Consider the following 16,122-nt stretch of genomic DNA (forward strand, 5'->3'; position numbering starts at 1 on the left):
GATTTTCACGCAACGCATAAGTGATGCGTGAAAATCACCGCTCATGTGAACAGCCCCATAGAAATGAATGGGTCGGTATTCAGTGCGGGTGCAATGCGTTCAACTCACGCATCGCATCCGCGCGGAATACTCGCCCGTGTGAAAGGGGCCTAATAGTTCCCTTCACCGACCACGTTAAAAGCTCCTTACCTCATGAGCATGAATATCAGAGTAACAGGCAGAATGAAAATGGACCCATTCCACTGAGACCTAAGGTTTACTTAGGGTGACCATCTGTATGTGGTATTCCTGTACTGTGACATCACTGTGTTTATTATCCCTGTACTATGACATCAAAGTTTATTACCCCTGTACTGTGACATCACTGTGTTTATTATCCCTGTACTATGACATCACAGTTTATTATCCCTGTACTGTGACATCGCTGTGTTTATTATCCCTGTACTGTGACATCACTGTATTTATTATCCCTGTACTGTGACATCACTGTTTATTATCTCTGTACTTTGACATCACTGAGTTAATTACCCCTGTACTGTGACATCACTGTGTGTATTATCCCTGTACTGTGACATCGCTGTGTTTATTATCTCTGTACTGTGACATCACTGTGTTTATGATCCCTGTACTGTGACATCACTGTGTTTATTATCTCTGTACTGTGACATCACTGTGTTTATTATCTCTGTACTGTGACATCACTGTTTATTATCTCTGTACTTTGACATCACTGAGTTAATTACCCCTGTACTGTGACATCACTGTGTGTATTATCCCTGTACTGTGACATCGCTGTGTTTATTATCTCTGTACTGTGACATCACTGTGTTTATTATCTCTGTACTGTGACATCACTGTGTTTATTATCTCTGTACTGTGACATCACTGTGTTTATTATCCCTGTACTGTGACATCACTGTGTTTATTATCCCTGTACTGTGACATCACTGTGTTTATTATCTCTGTACTGTGACATCACTGTGTTTATTATCCCTGTACTGTGACATCACTGTGTTTATTATCTCTGTACTGTGACATCACTGTGTTTATTATCTCTGTACTGTGACATCACTGTGTTTATTTTCCGTGTACTGTGACATCACTGTGTTTATTATCTCTGTACTGTGACATCACTGTGTTTATTATCTCTGTACTGTGACATCACTGTGTTTATTATCTCTGTACTGTGACATCACTGTGTTTATTATCTCTGTACTGTGACATCACTGTGTTTATTTTCCGTGTACTGTGACATCACTGTGTTTATTATCTCTGTACTGTGACATCACTGTGTTTATTATCTCTGTACTGTGACATCACTGTGTTTATTATCTCTGTACTGTGACATCACTGTGTTTATTATCCCTGTACTGTGACATCACAGTGTTTATTATCCCTGTACTGTGACATCACTGTGTTTATTATCCCTGTACTGTGACATCACTGTGTGTATTATCCCTGTACTGTGACATCACTGTATCTATTATCTCTGTACTGTGACATCACTGCGTGTATTATCTCTGTACTGTGACATCACTGCGTGTATTATCTCTGTACTGTGACATCACTGTGTGTATTATCCCTGTACTGTGACATCACTGTGTTTATTATATCTGTACTGTGACATCACTGTGTTTATTTATCTCTGTACTGTGACATCACTGTGTTTATTATCCCTGTACTGTGACATCACTGTGTATATTATACCTGTACTGTGACATCACTGTGTTTATTATCGCTGTACTGTGACATCACTGTGTTTATTATCCCTGTACTGTGACATCACTGTGTTTATTATCTCTGTACTGTGACATCACTGTGTTTATTATCTCTGTACTGTGACATCACTGTGTTTATTATCCCTGTACTGTGACATCACTGTGTTTATTATCTCTGTACTGTGACATCACTGTGTTTATTATCTCTGTACTGTGGCATCACTGTGTTTATTATCCCTGTACTGTGACATCACTGTGTTTATTATCTCTGTACTGTGACATCACTGTGTGCATTATCTCTGTACTGTGACATCACTGTGTTTATTATCTCTGTACTGTGACATCACTGTGTTTATTATCTCTGTACTGTGACATCACTGTGTTTATTATCTCTGTACTGTGACATCACTGTGTTTATTATCTCTGTACTGTGACATCACTGTGTTTATGATCCCTGTACTGTGACATCCCTGTGTTTATTATCTCTGTACTGTGACATCCCTGTGTTTATTACCCCTGTACTGTGACATCACTGTGTTTATTATCCCTGTACTGTGACATTACTGTGTTTATTATCTCTGTACTGTGACATTACTGTGTTTATTATCTCTGTACTGTGACATCACTGTGTTTATTATCTCTGTACTGTGACTTCACTGTGTTTATTATCTCTGTACTGTGACATCACTGAGTTTATTATCCCTGTACTGTGACATTACTGTGTTTATTATCTCTGTACTGTGACATTACTGTGTTTATTATCTCTGTACTGTGACATCACTGTGTTTATTATCTCTGTACTGTGACATCACTGTGTTTATTATCCCTTTACTGTGACATCACTGTGTTTATTATCCCTGTACTGTGACATCACTGAGTTTATAATCTCTGTACTGTGACATCACTGTGTTTATTATCTCTGTACTGTGACATCACTGTGTTTATTATCCCTGTACTGTGACATCACTGTGTGTATTATCCCTGTACTGTGACATCACTGTGTTTATTATCCCTGTACTGTGACATCACTGTTTATTATCCCTGTACTGTGACATCACTGAGTTTATTATCTCTGTACTGTGACATCACTGTGTTTATTATCCCTGTACTGTGACATCACTGAGTTTATTATCTCTGTACTGTGACATCACTGTGTTTATTATCCCTGTGCTGTGACATCACTGTGTGTATTATCCCTGTACTGTGACATCACTGTGTTTATTATCTCTGTACTGTGACTTCACTGTGTTTATTATCCCTGTACTGTGACATCACTGTGTTTATTATCTCTGTACTGTGACATCACTGTGTTTATTATCTCTGTACTGTGACATCACTGTGTGTATTATCCCTGTACTGTGACATCACTGTGTTTATTATCCCTGTACTGTGACATCACTGTGTGTATTATCCCTGTACTGTGACATCACTGTGTTTATTATTTCTGGAGACCAGTCAGAAAATTAAGCATCAAACATCACCCCCAAGGAATTACGTAGGATTTGATCTTTGGGGAGTATTGGGTAATGGGGCAGGATGCAGCTTTACAAACGGAAAATGCAAATGTGATCGCACACTACATCCAGCACTCTGCCCTCCATGCTGGATGAGACATTGGTTTATATTTTGGCCAAAGCATAGTAAGCCACTCACCGCGTCAAGGCTGTCTCATGAGTGGTCCCTAACTTTTGTTCCTACCTGTTCATGGGCCATGACAGCCACATAAAATCCAGGGAATGCAGGTCAGCATGCAAGCCAAGTACACTTTGCTTGTAACCCCGTCCGGTGCCATTACAGCTTTCATCGGATCCAGGGATGCAAGTACCAACATGCATGCTGAACCCACCATATACTTCTCCTGGAGCCAAATGGCTAATGGTAGGTTCTATACAAGCAGACTCAGTTTTATACTGACTTTAAAACCAGCCTCAAGGACAGATTAACTGGTCAGGTGTGCAATGACTCCAAGGAGATCGCCACGCCTCCAATATATACTACAAAGAAAAAAATAAGGGGTTGGGTCAGCACAACCTGCCTGTAGGTGCAGATCGCTATGGCGAAATACATATACAAACGGAAAATGCAAATGTGATCGCACACTACATCCAGCACTCTGCCCTCCATGCTGGATGAGACATTGGTTTATATTTTGGCCAAAGCATAGTAAGCCACTCACCGCGTCAAGGCTGTCTCATGAGTGGTCCCTAACTCTTGTTCCTACCTGTTCATGGGCCATGACAGCCACATAAAATCCAGGGAATGTCTCATCCAGCATGGAGGGCAGAGTGCTGGATGTAGTGTGCGATCACATTTGCATTTTCCGTTTGTATATGTATTTCGCCATAGCGATCTGCACCTACAGGCAGGTTGTGCTGACCCAACCCCTTATTTTTTTCTTTGTAGTATATATTGGAGGCGTGGCGATCTCCTTGGAGTCATGTACACCTGACCAGTTAATCTGTCCTTGAGGCTGGTTTTAAAGTCAGTATAAAACTGAGTCTGCTTGTATAGAACCTACCATTAGCCATCTGGCTCCAGGAGAAGTATATGGTGGGTTCAGCATGCATGTTGGTACTTGCATCCCTGGATCCGATGAAAGCTGTAATGGCACCGGACGGGGTTACAAGCAAAGTGTACTTGGCTTGCATGCTGACCTGCATTCCCTGGATTTTATGTGGCTGTCATGGCCCATGAACAGGTAGGAACAAAAGTTAGGGACCACTCATGAGACAGCCTTGACGCGGTGAGTGGCTTACTATGCTTTGGCCAAAATATAAACCAATGTCTCATCCAGCATGGAGGGCAGAGTGCTGGATGTAGTGTGCGATCACATTTGCATTTTCCGTTTGTATATGTATTTCGCCATAGCGATCTTCACCTACAGGCAGGTTGTGCTGACCCAACCCCTTATTTTTTTCTTTGTAGGATGCAGCTTTAGTCTCAGCTCAGAGGGGAGATCCTAAGTGGGAAGGGAAGGGGGCAATAAGCTTTGCCGCCTTCCCCCCCCCCCCCCACATCAGCACTAACATTTTAGTCATTGTTTTGGGGCTCGCTCTGCACTATCTATGGCGCTTCTTGAGAGTCAAGCACTCCATATCTTCTATACATAAGCTGATGTACATGTGTATAATTTACTCATGTATGTGCTGCCTTATACAGAACATCACAAGAACTCTGGACCTGTCCAAAACCAACCTGAATGGCGGGGCGCCCCTGTATATTCTCATCAGAACCAGACTGATATTCCCATCGCAGTGGTACCCCCAGGACTGGAGTGTCTTGTAAAGGTAAAATATCTTATGTAGCATTAAGGTGCATATTTTCCCACCATAAATTGGTCGGAGGGGGGACGGGGAAGCGGATCATTAATTAATCTATTTCATGACACTGCTGTTCCTTTATTTATAGGTAAATAAGGTTATCCTCCATAAAAAAGGTAAGAAAGTACGAGCCCTAATAATGCTGCCACCTAAGTGAATATCCACCTTTATACACCAAGTCATCCAGTAATGGATTCTGAGCTCCATTTTTTTATACAGCTCTCAAAATCCTCTGCACAGACATAGAGTTAAATTATTCAATTTTGGTTTAGCAGCCACCACTAGGGGGAGTTCAGGAAATTACTGCATATAGATAATTAGGGGTAACTCATCCACATATTTCACACAGATTACTGCATACAGATAAATACAACCAACGGTAGAGGGATCTCAGGAGTTACAGACATACAAAGCCACCACTAGAGGGAGCTCAGGAGATGACTACATACAGATATATACAGCCACCACTAGAGGGAGCTCAGGAGCTTACTGCATTACAGATATATACAACCACCGCTAGAGGGAGCTCAGTAAACTACTGCATACAGATATATACAGCCACCACTAGAGGGAGCTCTGGAGACTACTACATGGAGATTTATACAGCCACCACTAGGGGGACCTCCTGAAATTACTGCATACAGATGTATACAGCCACCACTTGAGGTAGCTCAGGATATTACTGCATAGAGATATATACAGCCACCACTAGAGAATATGCATAAATATGCAGTGGCCGGGTTTGGGGTGGCCCCAATGCTACGCTGGGTTCCCACTGACACCGTCGGGGTATTACCACATGTTAAAAGGGGGGGTAAAGGGCGGCTCTTACCACATGTTGCTGCTCTCCAGAAGAGATAGTAAGATGCACCCCAATGGGAAATAAGTCCAGAGAGTCAGGGTCTGCAGTAAACCAGGGTACATCTTTATTGGAGGGATTTAGGTGCAAAACAATACAGGCGAGGCATAGGGATGGCTTCTCCAGTCTCCTCCCTGGCAGAAGAAAGGTTTGATCCTGAGGAAAGGCCTGAGCTAGCTGTCATTCTATCTCTTCAAAAGGCTGGTACCCTGGTCCAAGGCTGGTGATCCAGGGTCTGTGGCAGAGTATCCCCAGCTCAGCGTCTTCTTCTGGTCACTCCATAGTCTGGCAGAGTCTCCTCTTCAAAGCACTGGTCCCTAACCACAGAACACTAGGTGCTCTGACTGCTCGCCTTTTATACCATCTCTATCTAGACTTGTACCTTCTAGTGGGAGGGGTGGAGTGGAGAAGCTCAGCACAAACAGATACATTGTAACACTTTCCGTCTCTCATAGAATTACATTACATCTTCAGTGATACTCAATGGCAATGATGCAACACTATTTGAAGAAATAATTTCTACTGGTGTGATTTACCAGTTGCCCCCCCAAAAAACTGATCGAAGCAGGGATTTTATATACCAATAATATACGTTCTATATAGTGCAACACAGTGCAGTTTCTACGTAAAATTTCTCTCAGGGCGAGTGTCCAAAAAACTTTCCCCCCCCCCACTGCTCGATGAAATAAGTGTCTCCCAATTGTAAAAAATGTGTAACCACATTGCACGGACGCACCCAGTGACGCACTGTCCCACAGACTCAGGCTCTCACTCACAGCAGGCTTCTTTCTCAGCACTGCTCCGGGCGGGCGGCAACAGGCAGGCTCTGCGGGCGGCGGTGCTCACCTCCCTCACTGTGCGGCGCGTGACGTACAGTGGCCCCCATTTTCATGTCTCCCACAGTGGCCCCCGCCCCCCATTGTAATTAATGCCCCCCCCCCCCCACAGACCATCACTCGCCTCACAGCAGGCTTCTTTTCAGCATCAGCACTGCTCAGGGCGGGGGGTAACAGGCAGGCAGTGCGGCGCTCACTCACTCACTGTACGTCACGCGCCTGCGCCGCCTAGTGGGAGGAGCAGGCGCGTGACGTCAGTAAGTATCGCCCGCACGTACCGGAGCTGAGTGACTGGACTCGGTAGTACGTACGGGCACTGTCTGAAGAGTGAGAGGACTCGGAACTCGGGCGCAGGTCGCAGGGCAGGCGAGAGCTCAGAGGGAGGGAGCCGGGGCGCACGGCAGAGAAACGACAAGAGGGCGCCCCTGCCGGCGCCCCCCTTCTGACAGCGCCCCGGGCAGCCGCACGGCCCGCTCGCCCCTAGAAACGGCCCTGGTGCAGCATTTGTCTGTGGTTTTGCTGCATCACCGCATCTACACAGAGTGACAAACACTATTTGAAGAAATTATTTCTACTGGTGTGATTTCGACCAAGTCTAGGAGCATGAACCTCCCTAGCAGGTACCCAAGATCTCTCTTCAGGTCCATACCCCTTCCAGTGAATCAGGTACTGCAAGGCATTACGCACCTTCCTGACATCCACTATTTTAGACACCACATACTCGACAGCATCATTAACAAGAACCGGCGGAGGCGAGGCTTTTGATGGTACTAACGGTTCAAAATATTTTTTAAGCAGAGATCTATGGAACACATTATGAATGTGGAATGACTCAGGCAGCTCCAACCTAAATGATACCGGGTTAATCACTTCCCTGATCTTATATGGTCCAATAAAACGAGGAGCAAATTTTTTAGAAGTTACCTTGAGAGATAGATTCTTGGAGGACAACCATACTTTATCCCCAACCTGAAAGTTCACCCCCTTGAACGTCTCCTATCGGCCTTGAGTTTTTGAGAACTTTGAGCCTTTTCTAGGTTTGATTGAACCCGGGCCCAAACTGTGCACAGTTCAGAGGAGAGTTTATCCGCTTCAGGGTTAGAGGAGGAGACGGATGACGCAGAATGAAAACGGGGATGAAAACCATGGTTACAAAAGAAAGGGGATACCCCAGCAGAAGAATTGACATGGTTATTCAAAGCAAATTCAGCCAACGGAAGGAATTTGACCCATAATTGCTGGTCATCAGCAACATACAACCTCAAGAATTGCTCCACAGACTGATTAAGGCGTTCAGTCTGTCCATTACTCTCAGGATGGTAGGCGGAAGAAAAAGACAATGAAATTTTACATCTTTGACAGAAGGCCCTCCAGAATTTGGACACAAACTGCACACCCCTGTCAGAAACAATGTTTTCCGGGATGCCATGTAAACGAACAATCTCTCTCACAAAAATAGACGCCAGGGTTTTAGCATTCGGAAGTTTAGACAGGGGAATGAAATGAACCATCTTGCTAAACCTATCGACCACTACCCAAACCACAGTCTTACCCTCCGCCAGCGGTAGGTCAGTTATAAAGTCCATCGAGATATGGGACCAGGGTCTACTGGGAATGGGTAGGGGTCGTAGGTTACCAGCAGGGCGAGTCCTAGGTGTCTTAGACCTGGCACAAACCTCACAGGCTGACACGTAGGACTTGACATCCCTGGTCAGAGTGGGCCACCAATAGTACCTAGAAACCAGATCCTTAGTGCCCTCAACACCCGGATGTCCACAAAAGGCAGAATCGTGACACTCCCCCAACAGCTGGAGACGAAATTGTACGGGAACAAACAACTTATCTGTTGGGGTGGATGCCGGTGCCAGATGTTGTTCAGCCTCAATGCGAGCCGAGATATCCTGGGTTAGAGCTGCTAAGAAGATGTTTGCTGGTAGGATGGATTCAGGCAGCGTCTCAGTGGGTTGAAAGGCATGGAAGCTCCGGGACAATGCGTCTGCTTTCACATTTTTACTTCCCGGCCTGAACGTAATGGAGAAATCAAAACGGGTAAAAAACAGAGCCCATCGGGCTTGTCGGGGATTCAACTTCTTAGCCGACTCGAGAAACATTAGGTTTTTATGATCAGTGACAACAGTTACTCGATGCCTTGCCCCCTCCAAAAAATGCCTCCACTCCTCAAATGCCCATTTAATAGCCAGAAGCTGCCTATTCCCAATGTCGTAGTTTCTCTCCGTGGGAGAGAATTTCCTGGAGAAGAAGGCACACGGTCTCAGGTTAGTGAGGCTAGCAGGACCCTGTGAAAGAACTGCTCCTGCGCCGTCCTCGGACGCATCTACCTCCACAATAAAGGGTCTCTCCTGATCAGGCTGGATCAGAATGGGAGCGCTACTAAATGCCTTTTTTAATGTTTCAAATGAGGAAATGGCCTTGGTAGACCAATTCTCCAAATCCGCCCCTTTCTTAGTAAGGTCGGTCAATGGCTTAGCAATTACAGAAAAATTCATGATAAATTTACGATAGTAATTAGCGAAACCCAAAAACCGTTGTAAAGCCTTTAAGGATGAAGGCCTTACCCATTCCTTAATTGCTAAAACCTTACCAGGATCCATCTTAAAGGCGTGAGGAGTCAAAACATGCCCTAGAAACAGTATCTCCTGTACACCAAAGACACATTTCTCTTGCTTAGAGGAGAGCTGGTTCTCCCTCAACACCTCTAATACTTGTTTGACATGAGACACATGAGATTTGAAATCAGGAGAGAATATCAAAATGTCGTCAAGATAGACAATAATAAATTTACCTAAGAACTCTCTAAGAATATCGTTCATTAAGTTTTGGAACACAGCTGGGGCATTGCTGAGTCCAAAAGGCATCACCTGATATTCAAAGTGTTCTATCGGAGTATTGAACGCTGTCTTCCATTCGTCTCACTCCTTGATTCGGATTAGATTGTATGCCCCTTTCAGGTCAATCTTGGAAAACCAGGTTGCCCCCAAAACCTGGTTAAATAAATCCGGAATCAATGGGAGAGAGTATCTATTTTGGACAGTGATCTTATTTAGTCTCCGGTAATCAATACAAGGCCTAAGACCACCATCCTTCTTTTTAACAAAGAAAAACCCTGCTCCCATAGGAGAGACTGAAGGTCTAATATGCCCATTAGCAAGGATCTCCTTAATATAATCTTCCATAGCCTTGCGTTCGGGCCCTGAAAGATTATAAATTCGCCCTTTAGGAAATTCGGCACCCTCTATTAGCTCTATGGAGCAATCATAAGGTCTATGGGGGGGGTAGAACCTCTGGAGTAAGGGACGAGAACACATCAGAATATTCCTTAATAACAGAGGGTAATGTATTAGACGTTACTGAAACCCCAGCCTGGACCACGGACAAGCATGAGTCACACTTAGGTCCCCATTTCACCAACTCTCCTTTGAACCAATCAATTGTGGGGTTATGTAAACGGAGCCAAGGCAACCCTAGTACCACCTCAACCGGTAGGTTCTCCAAGACAAAAAGAGAACATCTCTCAGAGTGGCACACACCCTTGGTCAGAGAAATTTCAGAGGTACATGACCTTACCGTACCACCAATCAGGGGAGTAGCATCAATAGCCATGACATGGATAGGTGTAGGTAAAGCAAACATTGGAATACCCAATTTACTAGCAAATTCTAAGTCAATAAAGCTAGCCGCTGACCCGGAATCAATAAAGGCCTTACCCGGCCACTTATTAACCCCCAGAGAAATTGTTATGGGTACCAAAAGCTTATATTTAGAAAAATCAGGGTGTACCTGGTCTTTAGGTTGTCTTGCCTTAGGAGACTTGTCAGAGAGGACCCTCTTAGGACACTTGTTGATCCAATGGCCAGGATCTCCACAGTAGAAGCACTCTCCGCGTCTGCGACGAAGATTACCCCGGGTCATGCCAACCTGCATGGGATCCTCGGTGGAGACCTCAGTGTTGTCCCTGGAAAAGGCCTCTGGCTGGACCACCATCTGAGAACAGAACTGTCGTTCTTGTCGTCTCTCTCTAACTCATCGGTCAAGTCGGACAACTAGGGTCATCATCTCCTCTAAGGTCTCTGGAACTTGATAACTAACTAATAAATCTTTTAAATTATGAGACAGACCAGACCTAAACTGACTCTTCAGGGCTGGTTCATTCCATCCAGAGGGGACACACCACCATCTGAATTGGGTGCAATACTCCTCCGCAGGGAGATGGCCCTGAACCAGTGCCCTAAGAGCCGTCTCGGCTACCAGGGCCCTGTCTGGTTCATCATAGAGGGTACCCAGGGCCTGAAAAAAAACCTCCACGGAAGTCAGACAACTGGCCCCAGGAGGTAAAGAGAATGCCCAGTCCTGGGGATCACCCTGTAGTAGAGAAATGATAATCCCCACGCGTTGGCTCTCGGGACCGGAGGACGCGGGGCACAAACGGAAGTAGAGTTTGCAACTCTCCTTAAAGGAGAGAAACCTCTTCCGGTCTCCAGAAAAGGGTTCTGGGAGCTTGATCTGGGGTTCAAAATGTGGACTGGAGGGCAGAGGAGTGGAAGAACCTTGCCCTAACTCAAAAGAACAGAGTTTCTCTCCTAGCTCCTGCACCATCTGTGTCAAGTTAGAGACATGGTCAGTCAGGGTAATAAGAGGATTCATGATACAGTGGTTGTTGGGCCTGTTAATCTGTAACGGTCACGTCCACACACACACAGGGGGAAGGGTAGTGACCACTGCGCTCCACCCTCACCCCTGGCCCTGCCTACTTGCCTCACGAGTCCTGATGACAGGGGACAACTGGACGGCAGTCCATAACTTAGGATATGTGCAGGGAAGACAGACAAGACAAAATACGGAACATGAACGGACCGGGTCAGAACCAAGAGAGCTACGCAGTACAACGGATTAAGCAAAGAATGGTTAGGAGAAGCCGGGGTCAAATACCAGGAGAGTAGCGAAGTACAAGAGGAGTCCTAAGAGAGTAGTCAGGTGGGAGCCGAGGTCACAATACCAGGATGGATGCGCAGTACAGGAGAAGCAGGCAGAGGATCGTCAGGGAACAGGATCAGGTAAGTATTCAGTAGTCCAACAAATAGCCAGGAACCTAGAAATTAACAGGCAACCTGTGACCAGCAGGCTGCCTGTATTTATAGTGGGGAGTGAGGGTCATGTGACGTGGCCAGCGTCACATGACCGACAGACCAACCAGTCGAGCACCGAGTGATCAGCTCGGCGCTCAAGGCAGACTAGGAGCAGGGAGCCACCCAGCCAGAAAAGCCGCACTGGGAATGAGGTCAAGCACAGATCCTCATTCCCAAATCTAAGCAACAGGTCTGTGGGAAATGGGGGGACCAAGTGCACCTTCGGAACCCCGTGACACTCTTTGAATGAACAGGTGTGTCGAAACTTTTGGTCTGTACTGTATATAAACTATTAATTAATTCACGGTTTTCTGAGACACAATCACCAGGGCAAAAGGCTTGGGTGAGAGATTGCCCAAATATACAAAGTGTAGTATGGGGGAGTATTTTTACTAACCCAGATGTATTATCCCATAACTTCAATCATGTCCTAATACAGTTCAATATTTATCATAGGCTATATGTTACCCCTACTTGGCTTAACAAGTGTGGAATAAGAGATTCTTCCAACTGCCCTCGATGTGATACTGCCGGTGCGGATTACATACATATGATCTGGGCATGCCCAGAACTCGGGGCATATTGGAGTGGTATTAACCAGTTTCTTACTTACAAACTAAAAACACAGATTCCTCTTGAGCCACAATTGTTTTTATTGAACGATCTCTCGATATTAACTAGTCATAAACCCCAGAATATTATTAATGGCCAGGGTCCTGATCAGTCGGAATTGGTTTGCACGTCAGGCCCCAGAAGTAAATAAATGGATAAATCTGGTCAATAAGGTGAAAAATTATGAGCGGATTCTCTATAAGCAGAGGGGTGGAATTGAGAAATGGGCTAAGATATGGGATGGCTGGTAACTCTGATAGGATTTTATGAATGTAAAAATTACTATTCTATATTATATCTAAAAAAAAAATATTTTTTTATTTTATTTTATTATTATTATTATTATTATTTATTTTTTTTATTTATTTTTTTCCCCTCTCCTCTCCTCCCTTCCCTTAATTTTTAGGGGGGGTAGTAGGGGGAGGCGGGGGCACACGCATCATATGTTGGGGGGGGAGCTGGGGGGGAGAAGAGGTGGGGGGGAAAGGATAAGTGGGTTTGAAAATGTATACTAATTTTCAATTATATTTTCGTGTATAGTAATAAAGATGTTAAATAAAATAAAAAAAACTATGTTGTTTATGGAGTCTAAGAAAAATCCCTCTTAACATTCCCAAGACTTACTGAGATTATTCTTTAGCTTTCTTCACCAGATCTGGGCGGACCCTTTTCACCATACATTGGCCATTTGAGTGCTGTGGACCAGGCTTCAATCTGAGGGTCCGAGATCATTACAAGAGGAATGTGATGTCACTCTGTGCGGACTCAGGGGAAAATTGCTTCAGAAGACATACTAATGTAAGCTCCTGACTACCCCACATACATTAAATACAATAAGACTGGCGGGTAGTCACAGTACCACCCCCTTTTGCATCAGTTTTTTGAAGAGCTTATTTGTGACAATATATTCATGTTTCAGTGATAACACCAGCCTTAAAGGACTCCTCTTGATAAAAAAAAACATTTTTATACACCCTTAGGTTTATGATTTGAAAAAATATGTGTGTGGGGGGAGTCCAACAGGGAATTACTCAGTTGCATCCAATTGTTTGACGTAGATGGGCACTGTGTAATGCTTAGTTTGTCCTGTGATGGTGCCGCAGGAAAACTGAACACTTATTATCCTGAGGAGGAGATTTTATAGGAGACTGAGGAAAAGGCAACTGTGGAGGCAGGAACTGTAAAGGTGGAGGAGGGGACTGGGGTGGTGAAGATTTAATGAAGACTATGGAGGAGGAAGAGGAAAAGGAGAAATTTGTAAATCTGGATGATGGGAGTATGGAGGTGAAGGAGGGGACTGTGGAACTGTAGGAGAGGACTGTGAAGGTAGAGATTTTAGTGGAGACTGTTAATGAGGAAGATGGTACTGTCGAGTTACAGGAAGGAAGTGTAGAGCTGGAGGAGGGGGCTGTGGAGATGGAAGGTAAGAGTGTGGAGGTAGATTAGGGGATTGTGAAAGTAGAAGAGGGGACTTTGGTGGAGGAAATTACAGTGAAGGCTGTGGAGGAGAAAGATAGGACTGCTGAGGTACAGGAGGGAACTTTGGAGTTGTAGGGGTGGAGTGTGGAGGTGGAAGAAGGGACTGTGGAGGTGGAGATTTTAGTGGAGACTGTGAAGGAGGAAGAGGGAGGGGAGAGTGTGGAGGTAGATGAGGGGACTGTGGCAGTAGAAGAGGGGGCTTTGGTGGTGGAAATTACAGTGCCGGAGAAAGAGGGGACTGCCGAGGTACAGGAGGGAACTTTGGAGTTGTAGGGGTGGAGTGTCGAGGTGGAAGAGGGGACTGTGGAGGAGGGAATTGTGGGGATGTATAGGGGGAGGGTAGAAGCGGCAAAGGGGACTGTGAAGGTGGAGGAGGAAAGTGTGGAGGTGGGGGCTGTGGAAATGAAGGAGTGGCTGTGGAGATTTTAGTTGAGACTGTGGAGGAAGAAGAGGGGAGTGTGGAGGTACAGGTGGGACTGTGGAAGTGAAGGAAAGGACTTTGAAAGTGGAAGAGGCTGTGATTATGATTCTGTTTATTTCTTACTATGTTTTGACCATCATTATCATAGTCAGTCACTAAGATATATATTATATATTATAGATCTATGTCACCATAGAAGCATTTCACCTAAGCTCTGATTCCTATCAGCCATGTGTTGCTGTCATTGTACCTTATCCTGGCTTCTTGGTTCCTTTTCACAGTTCTGTACAGACTTACATCCAAGTCACCTATGAGGATGTAATATAGCCATTCTGTTTCATACATCAGTAATATCTACAGAACACATTAAACAATGCACAAACGGTTTGAGAATATTCTCAGCAAGTTCTTAACTTTACTGGTGCCCAAAGAAAATGTTTGGTTAACATAAGGGTCTCATTCTTAAATATTTCATTATGTAGATCAACCTGCCAACATATGACCTAGTAAGTAGTGTTGATTGAGCATGCTCGGCCAAACACCAGTTCAGCTTGAGCATCAGACCAGTGCGAGCAGGTGGTCGGTTGGATTGCAGATAATGCTTCCAGTAGGTTAAGCACCATCCTGTCTTCCACCAAGTCCAGTCTCAGTAGCCAAGAGTCTGGTCAACACAATCCTCACCCTGATCCTCCTTCCTCCAAAGATGGAGAGTCTTCTCAAACTAGTGATCACACACTCGGATAGTCCGAGGAGCTCTTTTCAGGGCCACTCCTTCATTTGGGCCTTTCAACAAGCCCGCTTGAAGAGGGACATGGGATCTTGTGCCCTGATACCCAACCTCTTGAGCATCCACAGTCACAAGAAGGTGACGGTGGGGAATGGCAATTAGTGTTTCACAAGGTGGATGATAATAATGAGACACAATTGTCAATAAGTCAACGGCAATTAGTGTCTCAAGAGGTTGATGATGAGGATGAGACATAGTTGTCAATAACTGAGGTGGTGGAAGAGGAGGTGGTGGACGATTAAGTCACTGACCCAACCTGGGAAGGTGGCAAGCTGAGTGAGGACAGCAGTACAGAGGGGGAGGGATCTGCAGCATTGAAACAGGCTGGAAGAGGCAGTGGGATGGCAAAAGGGAGAAGGCGGGCAACTGTTCCCCGGAGCACACCCTTGTGGAAATCTCCCTTGCCAAAGGGTAGGTGTTCCGCAGTCTGGCGCTTTTTTGAGGAAAGTGCGGACGATAAAAGAATTGTCATTTGCAACCTGTGCCATACAAAATGAGCAGGGGCGTGAACACTAGCAACCTCAGCACTACCACCATGATCTGCCACATGGCATCAAAGCACCGTAATAGGTGGGCTGAACGCCTGGGTACACAATCTGTGTCTGCAGGTCACACCACTGCCTCCTCTTCCCCTGTGTTACATGCTGGCCAATCCCCTGTCGAAGGCGGAGGCCCGGATGTCTCCCGCCCTGCAACTGGACCTTCTCAAGCACCATCAGCGACCACATCCACTTCCGTGTCCGAGCGCAGCGTATAAATGTCCTTACCCAAGGCATTTGAACGCAAGCGCAAATACCCAGCCACCACCCACTAAATGTGAAACTTTCCAAATTACTGGCCCTGGAAATGTTGCCATTTAGGCTTGTGGACACTGAGGCTTCCTGCAGCCTGATGTAAGTGGCCCTCCCTCGTTACGCAGTCCCCAGCCGCCACTATTCTTCACGGT

At 45.4% G+C, this 16,122-nt stretch overlaps 1 protein-coding gene across 1 annotated transcript in view; it reads left to right on the forward strand.

The window, feature by feature from the left end:
* The window catches only part of LOC120989079, a 66,518-nt gene that overhangs the window by 2,334 nt on the left and 48,062 nt on the right, over positions 1 to 16,122 (forward strand). The window contains exons 2-5 of the mRNA XM_040416957.1: positions 4,878 to 5,005; positions 5,127 to 5,154; positions 13,130 to 13,287; positions 14,044 to 14,214. Coding sequence (XP_040272891.1) covers positions 4,878 to 5,005; positions 5,127 to 5,154; positions 13,130 to 13,287; positions 14,044 to 14,214 — 485 coding nt within the window. The remainder of the gene's footprint in view (positions 1 to 4,877; positions 5,006 to 5,126; positions 5,155 to 13,129; positions 13,288 to 14,043; positions 14,215 to 16,122) is intronic.

This window comes from Bufo bufo, chromosome 1 (genome assembly GCF_905171765.1).
Source record: "Bufo bufo chromosome 1, aBufBuf1.1, whole genome shotgun sequence".
NCBI lineage: Eukaryota > Metazoa > Chordata > Amphibia > Anura > Bufonidae > Bufo > Bufo bufo.